The 13,956-nt window shown below is 38.9% G+C and overlaps 3 protein-coding genes across 4 annotated transcripts in view; 2 read left to right on the plus strand and 1 right to left on the minus strand.

Annotated features, from left to right (window-relative positions):
- The window catches only part of LOC144631518 (lipase maturation factor 1-like), a 9,630-nt gene extending 9,622 nt beyond the window's left edge, over window positions 1–8 (plus strand). The window contains exon 11 of the mRNA XM_078489962.1: window positions 1–8. This exon is cut by the window's left edge and continues 364 nt beyond it. The gene's annotated coding sequence lies outside the window, so the exon portion shown is untranslated.
- A 1,642-nt stretch (window positions 9–1,650) lies between these two features.
- Window positions 1,651–9,503, plus strand: LOC144632846 (enoyl-CoA delta isomerase 1, mitochondrial-like). 2 transcript variants are annotated; one of them, XM_078491592.1, is made up of 7 exons: window positions 1,651–1,771; window positions 3,214–3,422; window positions 3,890–4,042; window positions 4,753–4,848; window positions 5,699–5,718; window positions 6,947–7,125; window positions 9,193–9,503. In XM_078491592.1, the coding sequence occupies exons 1-7, from the start codon at window positions 1,726–1,728 to the stop codon at window positions 9,354–9,356; spliced, it is 867 nt and encodes a 288-aa protein (XP_078347718.1). In that variant the 5' UTR covers window positions 1,651–1,725; the 3' UTR covers window positions 9,357–9,503. The 2 variants fall into 2 exon arrangements, with proteins under 2 accessions (XP_078347718.1, XP_078347719.1); XM_078491593.1 differs by lacking the exon at window positions 5,699–5,718 and having other exon boundaries at window positions 6,927–7,125.
- Window positions 9,504–11,587: 2,084 nt separating this feature from the next.
- Window positions 11,588–13,956, minus strand: part of LOC144632786 (polycystin-1-like) — a 40,630-nt gene continuing 38,261 nt past the window's right edge. The window contains 1 exon segment of the mRNA XM_078491511.1: window positions 11,588–13,955. Coding sequence (XP_078347637.1) covers window positions 13,404–13,955 — 552 coding nt within the window. The 3' untranslated portion in view covers window positions 11,588–13,403.

A 13,956-nucleotide genomic window follows, 5' to 3' on the forward strand; every position in this document is an offset into this window, starting at 1 on the left:
GAAAACAACTTGAAATTTACCATCTTTCTTTATTAATCATCATACAGTACGCTATCGACATTGCTGATCGTAGCAGTATGCAGGACGCGTGTCACTTATCAACCTAGTAAATGGCCCAGCTCACAACGAGTCTCTCCGTAGCTCAGTGGATAGAGCGCCCAACCGGTATCTGGGAGGCCATGGGTTTGATTCCCGTAAAAATCTACTTCCACTAAAAACCGAGTCGGCTATCGCCCGGAACGGGGACTCAGATTTTTTTCTTTGTCCCACGCTCGTGACATGATGATATTAAATCTTTCTCCAAGAAAACAATTGTTTGTAAAGTCGAAAACAGCAAGGCTGATAAAACAGTAAAGGAATATATTTTTTCTAAGTCCTTTAAAGCCAATAACTCGAAAATATTTCTAGAGGTTCTTAAGAAACGGAGTTTGTTCTTGTAGCTCGTCTTCAGGGTCTTACTTGTAAGACCCTAAGGTCGTGTGTTTCAAAATATCGGCTTTCAAAGAAAAATGTATTCCTTGACTGTTTAATCAGCCTTGCTGTTTTCTTTGTTTACTGATTTCATTGCTGATTGGATCCTCCTTTAGAACCCTGTGCCGTTACGCTGGTCCTTGCCTACACAATTGAGTTTGTAAAATCTTTTGTTGCGGCTTTTGTGCGGCTTCTGCATAGTTACGGAGCCAAGATGAACTGGGAACGTTCTGCGGAAAGAAGGCTCGTAATTTCCGCCCCAGTTCGTACCAATAACACTGGAACGGATCTATTTGTAGCTGCAAAACGATTTCTTTGAAAACTGAGCCTTAGCCCCCTCCCCAATCCCCCAACCTCCACAATTAACGGCTGAGCGACAAACGACGGAAACTGCTTTCTGCTAATGATTAGTTACAGACTTGACAGTAAATCGTCAAATTAAAAATAGCTAAAATAGATTTAGCCAAGCCTAAAAGCAGAGCTCCCGGGTAAATTACTTTGCCCTTCACTGACCTTAAAAAAACACGTGACCTCGTTGAGTAATACACCTGAGCCCGCGATATGGTCACGTGATGCTGGTCAGCCCTGTATTGACAGCTGTCAATTGACCATAACTTTACTTGGATGCCCAGTATAAAAGAGGTTAGGGTTAAGGTTAATCTATTTCTAGAGTGCACGGTCGAGTGCACGACGTACGTACGTCGTACGCGCCCGCGAGCCATGCCGCTAGCCACGATGACCATGAAAACTCAAGTTCATGGTCTTCCTATTTCTGTAGATTTTCTATGGGTATGGGGCTCCGCTCTGCGGCCGCTGTGGAGCTCCTCTAAAAATTGTAATACAGTAAACACCCGCGTGTAAGAAACTACAATTTTCTAAGTTTGGCAAAATAGGTTCTTGTATTTGGGGTAGTTATTAGTAATTTAGGCTAAGTAGGTTCTTAATAAGGTTCTTAATTTCTAAGGAGGAGCCATAGTTTTTGATTGTACGAGAAGAAAAAAAATGGGTTTGGTCCTTCATTATGCAGTTTGGGATGTTCTGTTAAAAATGTTCATAAAAATTTTCTATAACCCACATATAAGAACCTGCTGAAATTTGCTTGGCTAAACAGGTTCTTATATTTTGGGGTATTAAAATGGCAAATTTCTGGCAGCAGGTTCTCAAACCACTAGGCAGAATAAAACGCGAGAGGTCTGGGCTGAGTGTCGTGACAACCAGACCTGTGGGGTCCACCCAAGGAATTATTAAGCCAAAATGGCCGCCGTGTTTGGAGTTCGCCAAGTTCTCTCAAAGGCAAAAGGTACGGAGTGCGTGCACCCATTTATGTACAAGAGTAAGATTTTCTTTGTAACAATTTAAAAAAAAAACTCGTTTTCTGTTTCATCTAATTGAATGCATTGAAAGTTTATAAACAACACGGAGCTATATTGGCACTGATTGGGAGCGCACTGCTGATTTGTCGAATGAAATGAATGAAAAGAACACTTCTAAGAATTCCTTAATAATAATTTACTAACAGAAAAAAGCCATGCAGAGCTCATAGCATTCTACGACACTATCACTGAACATTTTTTGCCTGAGATATCTTGCCCGGGTGGTATCATGACGATTTGACACCACTTTTTGAATAGCACTTTGCAATTACGCTTATTTTATTATTTTTGACTTTAAAAAGTCACGCAATTTACGTCCCAACTCTCACACCTGTGAATCAAAAACTTTTATTAACATTCCATGTTACCTTACGCATACGAGCCAATTTCTCATGCCTGGCTCACTCATTCATTTGACTCAAAAAAGGGTACCCCAGGTGGTGCCGACTGGAGGTGTATCCCAAGGTCCTCTATTATTCTTTCATTAAATCCCAAGGGGGCACTCCCCTATATGGCCTATACAGGGACGTGCCGCTGGATAGGGTATGGTTTTTGACTCCTCCGGCCCTGAACAGGTTATATAATTTCAAGCTCCTCTGTCCTAAACAGGGCCTGAACCTGTCCTAGACAGGGTATGGCTGCAAGACTGTCGTCCATGTATGTACATTGTTTTCGCTTTCGCTTCAAAAAAAGGATTATTTTATTTGGTGTGATCTGTGTTTTCGCATTTCAATGCGTCAAAAATCGCGTACGTGAGGCAATCACAATAAAGCGTAAATGATTGTTAATGTTGTCCTTTGTCCTAAATAGGGTCTTAAAATAGGGGATGTTGTCCTACACAGGGTAGGTATTTTAAGTTTTTATTTTCCTAAACAGGGTCAGGGCTTCAAACCCCCAGCGGCACCCCTATACCTAAACATAGGTCAAGCACCCACCCCGGGCCTTAAATAAGTCATCTAGTAAATGGTTTTCAACCCAGGAGTATCAGTAGGTCGTAAAGTATGATCGTCCGGGTGAGAGTAGTTCTGAAAAGAACTGTTGTTGGTGAAGATGACTTTTGCTCAGGTTGTCGAAACGTCAGTCACCAACAACAACCAACAACTCTCACCCGGACGATCATACTTTACGACCTACAAATAAGTCATCTGTACGCCAGTTCAAAGCGTAGCCTACGTAGAATGCAGCCTGGGGTGTATCACTGGCCAATAGTTTGTCAGCAAGGCTATGTGAGACTATTAATACAAAGGAATGTATACTAATAGGTAGTAATATATTAGTATAGGTAATGTTGTTACCTATATTAATGAACAGTGGAACATACTGTCCTATAAAAATTTTGTAATTATTAATCTTGTTTTCTTGCTAACAGTGATTTCCACAGGAAAAACCCTTACATTTGGGCACCTTAGAAGATGTATGTCTTCACTTATAAACATTGAAAAACAAGGAAGCATAGCCATTTTAGAGCTCAACAGAAAACCTGTCAACAGCTTCAGTATGGAGTTTTTACAAGAAATAAACACAAAGTTGGACGAGCTAGAAAATGACCAGGAATGCCAAGGACTTATTGTCACCTCAGTATGTTAACTAATAAACTGTAAAGCTACTAAGAAAAAATGTAAATTTATGTCTATAAGTGGTCATGCATGTAGCTTTAAGATAGCTAGATTCCAGGCATTAAACAGAGGAAACAAATATTTTAATTAAACAAAGAAAGGTGATCCTAACTGGCAGGAAGCAGACCAGTTTTTTATTTACAAAGCGTGATTGAGGAGTTGAACTTGGCAATAATGAGAACAAATCCAGCTAGTGGCAGGGTGGAGGGATTGAACCAGGGACATCTTGACTATAAGACCAGCACCCTAAACCACTCAGCCACACTGGTTTAGTGTTTAGTAGATAAAACAATACCTGCCATCTCGACTCCACCCTCTTATAGATTTCTACCCCCTTTTTTTCTGGTCACCCTATGCTTCTTGCTCCCCTCCATTCCCTTTTGGAGCTTGAAGGGTGAAATAAAATTCAGATTTTATTTCCTAATCTAGGGCCTTCCAAAAGTGTTTTCTGCTGGCCTAGACCTGGTGAAGGAAGTTTACAAGCCAGCAGACGTAAAACGCCTTGCTTCCTTTTGGAGCTGTTTTCAGGAAATGTGGCTTCGCTTGTATGGCTCGAGACTTGCTACCATGGCAGCTATAAATGTAAGAGTTCTGTTCCAATATTTTTTGTTTAAGGTTTTAAAAAAGACCTTTTGGTCGGAGTGAAAATTCCTCCACACAATCGACAACAACATTTTGGAGTTAGATACAGTATTAGGGTCGAGTGACAATATTCAGTACAAAATTAAACTCATTTCAAAATAAAAAAAAATATTATTTTTTTAAAGATCACTTATGATTGTATGGCCCATTTTTGGTTTCTTATTGAGCTTCAGATTACCCATCTCTTTTAGTTAATCTTCTTCTCTTCAGGACCCAGAGTGCCTGGTGGCACATGGGGCTTCCGTCAGGGATCTCCACATTTGCAGGTCCTCTGCCTGTTGTCTTGCTGCTTCCATTGTGATGCCACGCTCTAACAAGTCTTTCTGCACTGTTCTTTTAGTTAATACTGTTAATAGTTCTATAGAAAGTAGACCAAAAGCAGTCTAATTATTTTAGCACATAAATCATCCTGTGGCCTATCTACTGAACCAATATGACAGATAAAAAGTTAAGTGCAAAGGTGTTCTGAGGGCCTTCTATTAATTGTCAACCAAATAGGTTGCAAATTATTTAGCTAAAAGTCAGCCCCTGTCTCACGTATTCCGGCTGCTATCGCTTGGAACACAAACCTATTTTCTCTCATTGTCCCAAATATAATTTTCTTGTTGTTTTAATTTTTTGTCACCTAACTGTTATTATCATCATAATAGGGGCATGCCCTAGCAGGAGGCTGTGTTCTGGGTATGGCTTGTGATTATCGTGTGATGGCGGAGGGATTCAGAATTGGAATGGTGGAGATTGAAGCAGTGAGTTACATTGTAAAATTCATTGTAAAATTCATTAAATATTCATGCGGGTGCAAACCAATCCCAGTACCATATTAAGATCACGTGTACACAACTGTAAATCCCAATACAAATCAAACAATAGAATTAACTTTTGATACAAACTCCTGCTCAGCTAATTAGTATTCATTAACTTTTGATACAGATCTGTACTGATTCGCATAACAATACTTTGCATTCAATTTATTGTTTTCATTTCACAAGTAGAATAAAATATTCGCGTCTGATCTGTATGGCCGTTTACAATGGCTTGCCTATCGGCTCGCCATTTTAAACGCCCATACAGATCTCCCGCTCATATTTTATCTACTACTTAAAAATTCAAAATTAATCGAATAGAATAGACATTCTGTAATTCTAACACACAAAAGGCATTCTGTAATAATTTTGATACGGAGTGGGACGGATTGATTACCGTACATCAATTTACATATTAAGTTTTAGTTGTATTTACAACTGTAATGATGTACATGTCAAAATAGATGTTCACGAAAGGGTCTCTCAACTAATACTTTGACAAAACAACAACATTTTCATTCGTTAATTATGTCACAAATTTTAATGTGTCAGGATTGAGATCAGTTCTGTAGGCACTGCAAACTTTTAACAATGCCAGCCATTCCATGTTGTGATGTTTCGTCTTGATCAATTAAATACCCAAACCTTAATTATGTCACGAGTGCAGAATTCCCTCCAATAATAATAAAAATAAAGGAAACAAGCCTAAGGAAAGAAAGCCTTTTGATCAAATCTATGCCATGGCCTACTTTATGAAGCTCACAGAATATTGCTATCTCTTTTTATTCTGTAGGGTGTCCCAGCACCTTTTTGGTGAGTGCATACTAGTTGATCATATTGTAATGTGCATCATGTGTGTCATTCCTTGCGTCCCATGTCGTTTCAACCGGGTGTTTACAACTTTGACCCCTGCTTCCTAGTGGGGCGCAGCGGTTATTCTAGTTTTGGTTTCTCTAATACCGTATTTATTCGATTTAGCGCCCTGGGCGCTTATTAAATTTTTGAACCTTGAGGATGGGCGCTTATTTGAGGTGGGCGCTTATTCGAGGCTGGGCGCGTATTAAATTTTCACCATTTTAAGCAAGTAGCACGTTTATTTTGCAAGAAAACAACAATTATAATAACTAAACGTAAAAGGTGTACGAAAGCTAAATTTAAATATTCATTGAAAGTTTCAGTAAAAAAACTCGGTCTTTGGGATAGTCTCTTAATAGTACTTAGTCAATTTAATCTCAACTTCAACAATAATCAAAATGCCTCTTGTGCCCTTATTTTAGAGGGGTGGGGGTGGGCGCTTATTCGAGGCTGGGCGCTTATTAACTTTATCTACCTACAGGGTGGGCGCTTATTCGAGGTGGGCGCTTATTCGAGGTTTGGCGCTTAATCGAATAAGTACGGTATGATAAGTTTTCCGGGAGCGGGTTATCAGCCCACCGCCCAACCCCCAACCTGGAGGACCAGGGGCTGTTCTTCCTCTGGCTTCTGCCCTTCGACCAATCTGGCATGGTTAGACCTGCCAGGGACCAAAGTCCCCACCGTCACAGCTCTCTGGGTCATTGAGACACACAAGCTTCACCACCATGGCAAGGTGTCAGCCCAGCCCCTCAAGCCATATTTAAATATTACCGTATTTTCTCAATTAAACGCCCCCGGCGTTTATTTCAAACTTGGATCCGTGGATCCGGCGTTTATTTGAATGGTGCAGTTTATTTGAGCAAAAAGTTTATTAAACAAGGGTTTTTAATCATTATTTGTGACATGAATGTATCTTGCCATCATACCTTAGTAAAGTATATTACACCACAAATAAATGCCTAAAAGGCTTACTTACCACTCTACCTTGGAGACCCGGCGTTTATTCGGGGCCCGGCGTTTAAATGAGAAAATACGGTATCTTGTCAAAACGTGATGTAAGCCGCACTCCTAACTTTTATTTGGTCCTGGAAGTGTCATATTTAGTCAATGTTTCTGTTTTTTTGTTATGTTGTTGTTCTTGTTGTTTTATACTTACTATCCTTTAGTTTTTACAATTGTTTTCCAGGGTTGCAAACCTTATGGCAAATGTAATTGGCCAAAGTTGTGCAGAAAAAGCCATCCTGAGTAACATGAGGTACACTTCTGAAGAAGCATTATCCATTGGCTTGGTGGACAAAGTTGTACCAAAAGAAAAAGTCATGGAAGAGACAAAATCAGAACTGGAAAAATGGGTCGTGTATTCTGGTAGGACAGTCCTTTTTATTTAGAATTAAATATGGCTAAGATGGAATCCGCCGGGACTTTGAGTATTAATTGGACAAAAATATGTACCAAAATTATTTACATTTTCCGTGTTACTGTTATCTTATCAAAATAAATCATTTTTAACAACACCAAACATCAAAAACTAATCTCGAAGTTCCACTAAATTCCCCTGAATCGCTTATTAAAAAGACGATTTTACAAAATAGCTACACTGACGTGAGATTTTACCTATAGTTTACATAGTTCTTGTGAGCTTTGAAATTCATTTTCTCAGGCTCTGATAGGAAATTGTTGTTAGTGTTATCATGAATACTTACTTACATCTTTAGCTTTTAAAAAGGGTAAAAAATAACGCAATATCATTTAAATTGTTCTGGTACTTGATTTTTGTTCAACTAAAACAGTTCATGAAAATATTGAAGGGCCGCAACCAGGATACAACATATTATAAAATTTAAAACGATCTCTGGCTTAAAAACTTTTAAAAATACGAGCTTTCGGCTGTTTGAACTACAGCCTTCGACGGGTAAAATGTAAAAAGGTAAAAATATGCAATGTGTGAAGTTGCGAAATAAAAATGCTAATAACTAAGAATATTTGTGAAAAAGAATGTTGTACTGTCCAGGTAGAGGACAGGAATTGTTATCCGCATTGGGAGTTAGCTTCGAATGCCACGCTTCCAACGTTTTTCTTGTTCTAAAGCCGCCTTTGTCAATGACAGATGCATTATCAAAGTCAATCGCGTGATTATTGGACCAGACGTGATTAGCGATTCTCGAACCTTTTGCCGCGGTTTTTACATTTCTCAGGTGTTCTTTTTTCCTGGTGTTGAAGGCTCTGCCCGTCTCACCAATGTAACACCATGAACACTCAGAACAAGGAATTTTATAGACAACGTTTGTCTGCGATTCCAAAGAAGGTCGAAATTTTGGAGCCGGGAACTGTTGTTGGAGGGTGGTTAGTGTTTTGTTTACTACTGTGATATCGTGCTTCATATTACTTGTAGTGTCCCAGCATTGGGTCGAGTGGAGAAAAAAGTGACAGTGTAAGGCAATTAACCATACCACCATGCAAACAAAATCCTTTAGAGAATTAAACTTCAAAGTGGCAAGTGTGGGGTAGGATGCCAAGGCTGATGTGAGCCACTGCAGAAAGATTTTCTATCTTGCCCCGTCTAGAATGTGCAAATTCAGAATATTCACTAAGACTTTCAGCTCAATAAACGTAAAAATTAGGAAAAGTCTGCATTCGAGCCTAGTGACCCATCAAGCTGGAGCCAATCCCGGTTTCAGTAGCATGAAGCAACTAGGAGTATTTCTATTCCCCCTGGGGGTCACCCCCAGCAGTAGAATATCCGCTGGTACCCATGTATATCCCAGCAGTAAATTTGTTGATATCCATAGTTATTATTCAACAGATGCGCGCGCTGCCCATATATGGTCAAAATGTTAACGATATCTGTCATCCGTACATAACAGATATCCTGCGATATTCGTAGGTTGCGAAGATTCGTCCGAAATCTTGTAAAGCGCTGCACAATTACAGTTTGTCTATGTGCAAAATGTGTTTCATTGACAATTTGTTGAATAATAAAACAATTATCCTGCTCAATCTTGCGGAATATCGTCTGATTTTAGCCAACTCGGCCTACGGCCTCGTCGGCTAAGTATCAGGCGATATTCCGCGCGATTTCGCAGGATAATTGTTAATTAACTGTCTTGCCCAAGGACACAACACAAGGACCCTGGCCCGGGCTCAAACCCAGGCTGATCCTGAGTCCAGCACACTTACCATTAGGCCACCACGCCTCCCCCCCCCCCCCCCCCCCTCAATGAATGTGGTACATGTATGATAAAATACTGCTTGACCGAGATGCTCGGCCATTTTGCATGGACTGTCATGACCTGGAGCCAAATGTTTTCCTGGCCTACCCTCCCAGTAAGTTCATATTTGCGATCAGCGAATTAGCAGAGGACAATTTAGTCTATTTCTACACTGGAACTGAAGGCTTTTTTTTTAATTTTGCTAAAACTTTTTTTTCTGCAGGAAGGGCCAGAGAATTAACCAAAAAGATCATGCGTAAGCAGTTTATTGAAGCACTGGAAAATACAAGAGAAGAGGACATTAAGAACTTTGTTGATTGCATCCTTGACGAGGATGTCCAGAAAGCAGTTGGGATGCAAGTTGAGAAACTCACCAAAAAGAAGTAAAAAATACAAACCTTTCAAGTGAAATTCGTGAATTACGGTATTTCGGAAAGACTTCGGCAATTTTCGAAACTTCAGGATATTGCGAGAGCCATAATAGGCCTTATCACGATTTTCGACGCAATCTTGACGAGTAGGCAAAGGGGGTAAAAATTAATTTTTTTTTGGGAATCCGGCGGAAAATTTTTTTTAAAAAAATTTATTTGAAAACTTTTATTTAAATTTATTTGAAAATTTTTTTTTTTTTTAGTGGGTTTTTATTTTTTTTTTTTTTCTTTTTTTATCCAAGTCTTGTTCATCTCGTTTGCTTGGCTATTGTATTACTAAGCTAAGTGATTGGTTAAAAAATCTCACGCCACTTTCTCACCCAATCAGAAGTAAAACCAAAACCAATCGTAACTCTTTTTCCCTCGTTTTTACGTTTTCCCGCGCTACACACCGGCTACATGAAATTGCTTCGAGTTTTGATTGGTTCACTGGATTGGCTGTGTCGTTTTTGATTGGCCAGAGTGATAACTTTGGTTTTGGTTTACGACAATGGGTTGAAAACTAGTCTAATGCGAGCCATTTTGTTAAAAGTGTATTACAAAACAGGGTAGCCCATTCACCTCAAGCGCCGGCGAATTTCGGATAAGAGTAAATTATTATTCTGGTTCAATAAAGAACATTTAAGTTACCAATACAGCTATTATCTCATTTTACATGTGTTTTGTTTCTTTAGATCTCTTTTGCCCTTTTAGGTGTGTATTTGACAAATGTTTCAAACGTTTTCACGGAATGGACACTATGAAATGATCGGTATTCCTTTCTCAAGGATTTCCGGCCAAGGTGATAGTTGATTCGGCCTCATCACCAAAGACCTTCAAAGGTAATCTCGAGCTCACAATCTAATTGTTACAGGGACACTGTCATCGGGATTTCTAATGCTTTTGGACAAAAGGTACTAAAATTGGCGAATAGGTCTTCTCGTACATGAAATGCACCTAGTACATCAAGATGGAGATATAAAGGAAATTAGTGTTGAAGGAAGAAGGGAGCCATAATAACTTTTTGTGTTTTTCAAGTGCAAAGGACAAAACTTCAAAAAATCAGCCTGATTTTTTCAAGTTGAGATCTAAAGTTTCTGATGCCATCACAATAATATCACTTGTTGATCGCTTGGCAAGGCTTCAGTACACTGTGCATGGTGATTTTTAACAAGATTGGACCACTATTCGTAGTTTCCTTATGTCTTGTAAGGCTCTTTTTTAAGTGAAACTGGTGACCGTGCCCCTTTAAATAGGAAAAGGCGCAACAATACCACACATACAGAAGCACAAACACATACAGAAGCACAAATAATTTAATTTTGTATTTCTGCCATTTTTCATTTTTTTTCTTCCTTTTTCTTTTTACTATTATCTTTTTGCTGTTGTTGTTGTTGTACATACGTGTTTAAGAATTATTTGTTCTGTAATCTACCACCTTAATTAATTGTGTAAAATTGTAAAATGTAAAATGCCTCTTTTCTGACGTTGTATTTTTTTAAATTAATAATGGTGGTCACCCAACTAGTTTAGCTTTTTAGTTATTTTGGGTGACCAGCAACTGTATGTATTTTTAATTTATTTATTGTTTAAACATTTCCTTGTAATTTTACAGTTCAAATAAACTTTGTTGTTGTTGAATCATCAGGAGCAAATGTTTGTCACACCCACAGGGACAGCAACAAATGCCACCTTGCACTCTTGCTGTGTGCAGGCTAACCTTTCTACCCTTCGTTATGCAAATAAATTAATAAAATAAATAGAAATAGGTAAATTGGCATTATTTTAATTTAACGAGGGTTGCACATGATAACAGTCTTGCGACTGACAAATCTGTGGCCCTGGGATTGCTGATCGAATTGGAATTTGAGTGGGGGTTTTTTGTCGAGGGAGGAAAACCCTCGGAGCAAGGACGAGAAGAACCAACAACAGGCTCGACCCACATACGGTAAAATTCCGGTTATAAGCCCCCCCCCCCCCTTTTCCCCCCCGTGCCCGAAAAAAAAAGTCCCTCCCCCGGTTTTTTTTTTTTTTTTTTTTTTTCCCTTTTTTTTTTCTCCCCCCCCCCCACTATGACACCGGGTCCGGGAATCGAACCCGGGCCACATTGGTGGGAGGCGAGGGCTCTCACCACTGCGACATCCCTGGTCCTAATTAAGGTCGAAGTAAGAGTAGTGTGCAATAGAACACTTCTGTAACAACAGTTTCTTTTAAATTTACTTTTATTCTGCTAAAAATCACCATCCGGTCTTTACAATTGCTCTATATTTTATTAAACGAATTGCCTATTACTGCGACGTCACACTATCTACATTTGCGAACAAAATCTTCGCTATCCGGCAAGAGTAAGATGTGTGAAATGTAAACATTAATTTATCTTTATCTTTGTTTAGGATTATATAATTTTTATGCCAATGAAAAAAATGGGAAAAATTCTCACGTTCGTGACGAATGCAAAAATCATGATTATACGTTATTTTACGCACTGGCGTAACGTCAAATTACTCGGACCAAGCCTGTAATTTTCGTCAGACAACGGTTGCGTAGCAACTGAATACGTATGCACTCGTGCAGTACCAATGAGAGAGGGTCTGAATGGGGTTTAGTGTTTAGTGTTATTTGCCCATAATTTTTAATGATGTTACATTGGTCAATTTTTTAATGTTTACTGTTTCTGGACAAAATAGTGTTAAGTGTTTGGAGGGATTTTAGTGAAAAATTTTAGCATTGTAAATTCTTAACTGCTCTTCAAAAATCGGATAAAATCACTCATGAACTTAGAGAAAATTGTCGGATTTCTCCTTGGAAATCTTCGGTAGTCTTCGGACATCTTCGGTAGCTTTCGGAAATCTTCGGCAGTCTTCGGGAATATTTGGTAGTCTTCGGAATCTTCCGAACTGATCAGTTAACGTCGGAAAATGGCCGCCGAAAACGTCTTCAAATACTAAACAAATTAATATTGGCCATTTTGGAACCGTCTTTGTTTCTTTCTGAATAAAACGTACTGTTACAGTGAATGTTTTACTGTTAGTGTTAAAATGCCTAAAATTTAACTGTTTCATGTTATAGAGCCAAAAAATGTTATCGAGGTACCCCCATTCAGACCCTCATGAGAAAATCTTTTTGCGAAATCCGTACAGCACCTTGCTTGTTCTCAGATTCAAGAAGCTGATTGCATGATAATTGCTGTCGTCGTTACCAAATGTTAATTTAAAAACCACCCGAACTAAGGGTGTTTATTTAGTAATAAACGAATCATGCATGCTACTACAATGAAAGCAAAGCTGATTCCGGCCACATAACATTTTGTATCGTACAAAACGAAATGACGTTCAACTTCAGTGTTGATTATATCGTAAGCAAACTGTTTGTACATCTAATGATGTCCCACATAGCTACCTTATTACATGAAATTTTCGCGATTTTAAAAATATCGCGAAATTAAAATGTCGCGAAAAATAAGTGTCGCGAACATAAGATGACGCGAAAATTAAGTGACCATTATGTCCATTATTAAAGAAAGAATGAATTTATTACTTATAAAACGTTTGCCTTCCATGTCCAAGTAACACTTCTTTGGTGCATTCATCAAACTGTCCATTCACATCTTTCTGGATTCCACATTCTTTGTGGATGTATCAATTCTCACTGTTGACTCTACTTGTGTCTCTAAACCGGCTCCTTGAAGAAATAGTGGCCTTGGGAAATGTACGTCTTATAGTTACGAAGATATCAGCGCCTCTTGAAATAAGGAATCTTGTAAAGTGTCTAATCACATTTTCAAGGACAAGAAAATAATCCAACTTGTTACGTAATTGATAAAATCTCGAATAAAAGTGATTTTGGATACGACACTTTCGCAAAATCGCAAAATTAGTGTCGCGAAATATCCGATCTTTGTAATCGCGAAATAAACGTGTCGCGAAAATTTCATGTAATAAGGTACTTTTTTTAAAGCTTCTTTGTTTACCCTACTGAGATAAGAATATACTACTTTATTTTTTTACACTAAAAAGTTGCTGACTCAGCACTCGCTTTCTTCCTGCAATTCTTCATCCTTCTTATCTGACGACGTTTTCTTTTCCTTCTTTTTCTTCTTCGTCTTCCCCTCCATCACTGTCTCCACGGTTTCATCTGATTTAACTGAACTTTGGCCGTCGTCCTCGTCAGAGGTTAGTTTCTTCTTGGCCTTTGTCTTTTTCTTCTTCTTGTCTTTGGCCTCGCTCGCCTCCTGGGCCGTCTCGAGCGTTTCCTCCTGCGTTTTCTTCTTCGTTTTCTTTTTGTTCTTCCTTCCTTCGCCTTCGTTTGTTTCTTCCTCGACGTTTTCCCCTGTAACCATCTCAGCGGGAGCTTCGACTTTGTTCTTCTTTTTCTTCTTCTTTTTAGGTTCATTTTCTTCCTCACCTTCAGTAGCAACTTTTTCTTTTGCTTTCTTTTTCGGTTTTTCACTTTCTCCTTCGCCTTCGTCATCTCCTGTCCACGGATCGCTGGGCGTTTTCGGTTTCTTCTTTGCACTTTTCTTTTCCTTCTTTTTCTCTTGTTTTTCTTCAGGTTCTCCAGTTGGGATATTATCCGCA

This window comes from Oculina patagonica, chromosome 12 (genome assembly GCF_052425735.1).
Source record: "Oculina patagonica isolate OP01 chromosome 12, crgOcupat, whole genome shotgun sequence".
Taxonomy (NCBI): Eukaryota; Metazoa; Cnidaria; class Anthozoa; order Scleractinia; family Oculinidae; genus Oculina; species Oculina patagonica.

Coding starts and splice junctions, on each gene's coding strand:
- LOC144632846 (XM_078491592.1), top strand. CDS start 1,726: ATGGCCGCCGTGTTTGGAGTTCGCCAAGTTCTCTCAAAGGCAAAAG. Junction 1,772..3,213: donor AGTTCTCTCAAAGGCAAAAG/GTACGGAGTGCG, acceptor TCTTGCTAACAG/TGATTTCCACAGGAAAAACC. Junction 7,126..9,192: donor AAAATGGGTCGTGTATTCTG/GTAGGACAGTCC, acceptor TTTTTTCTGCAG/GAAGGGCCAGAGAATTAACC.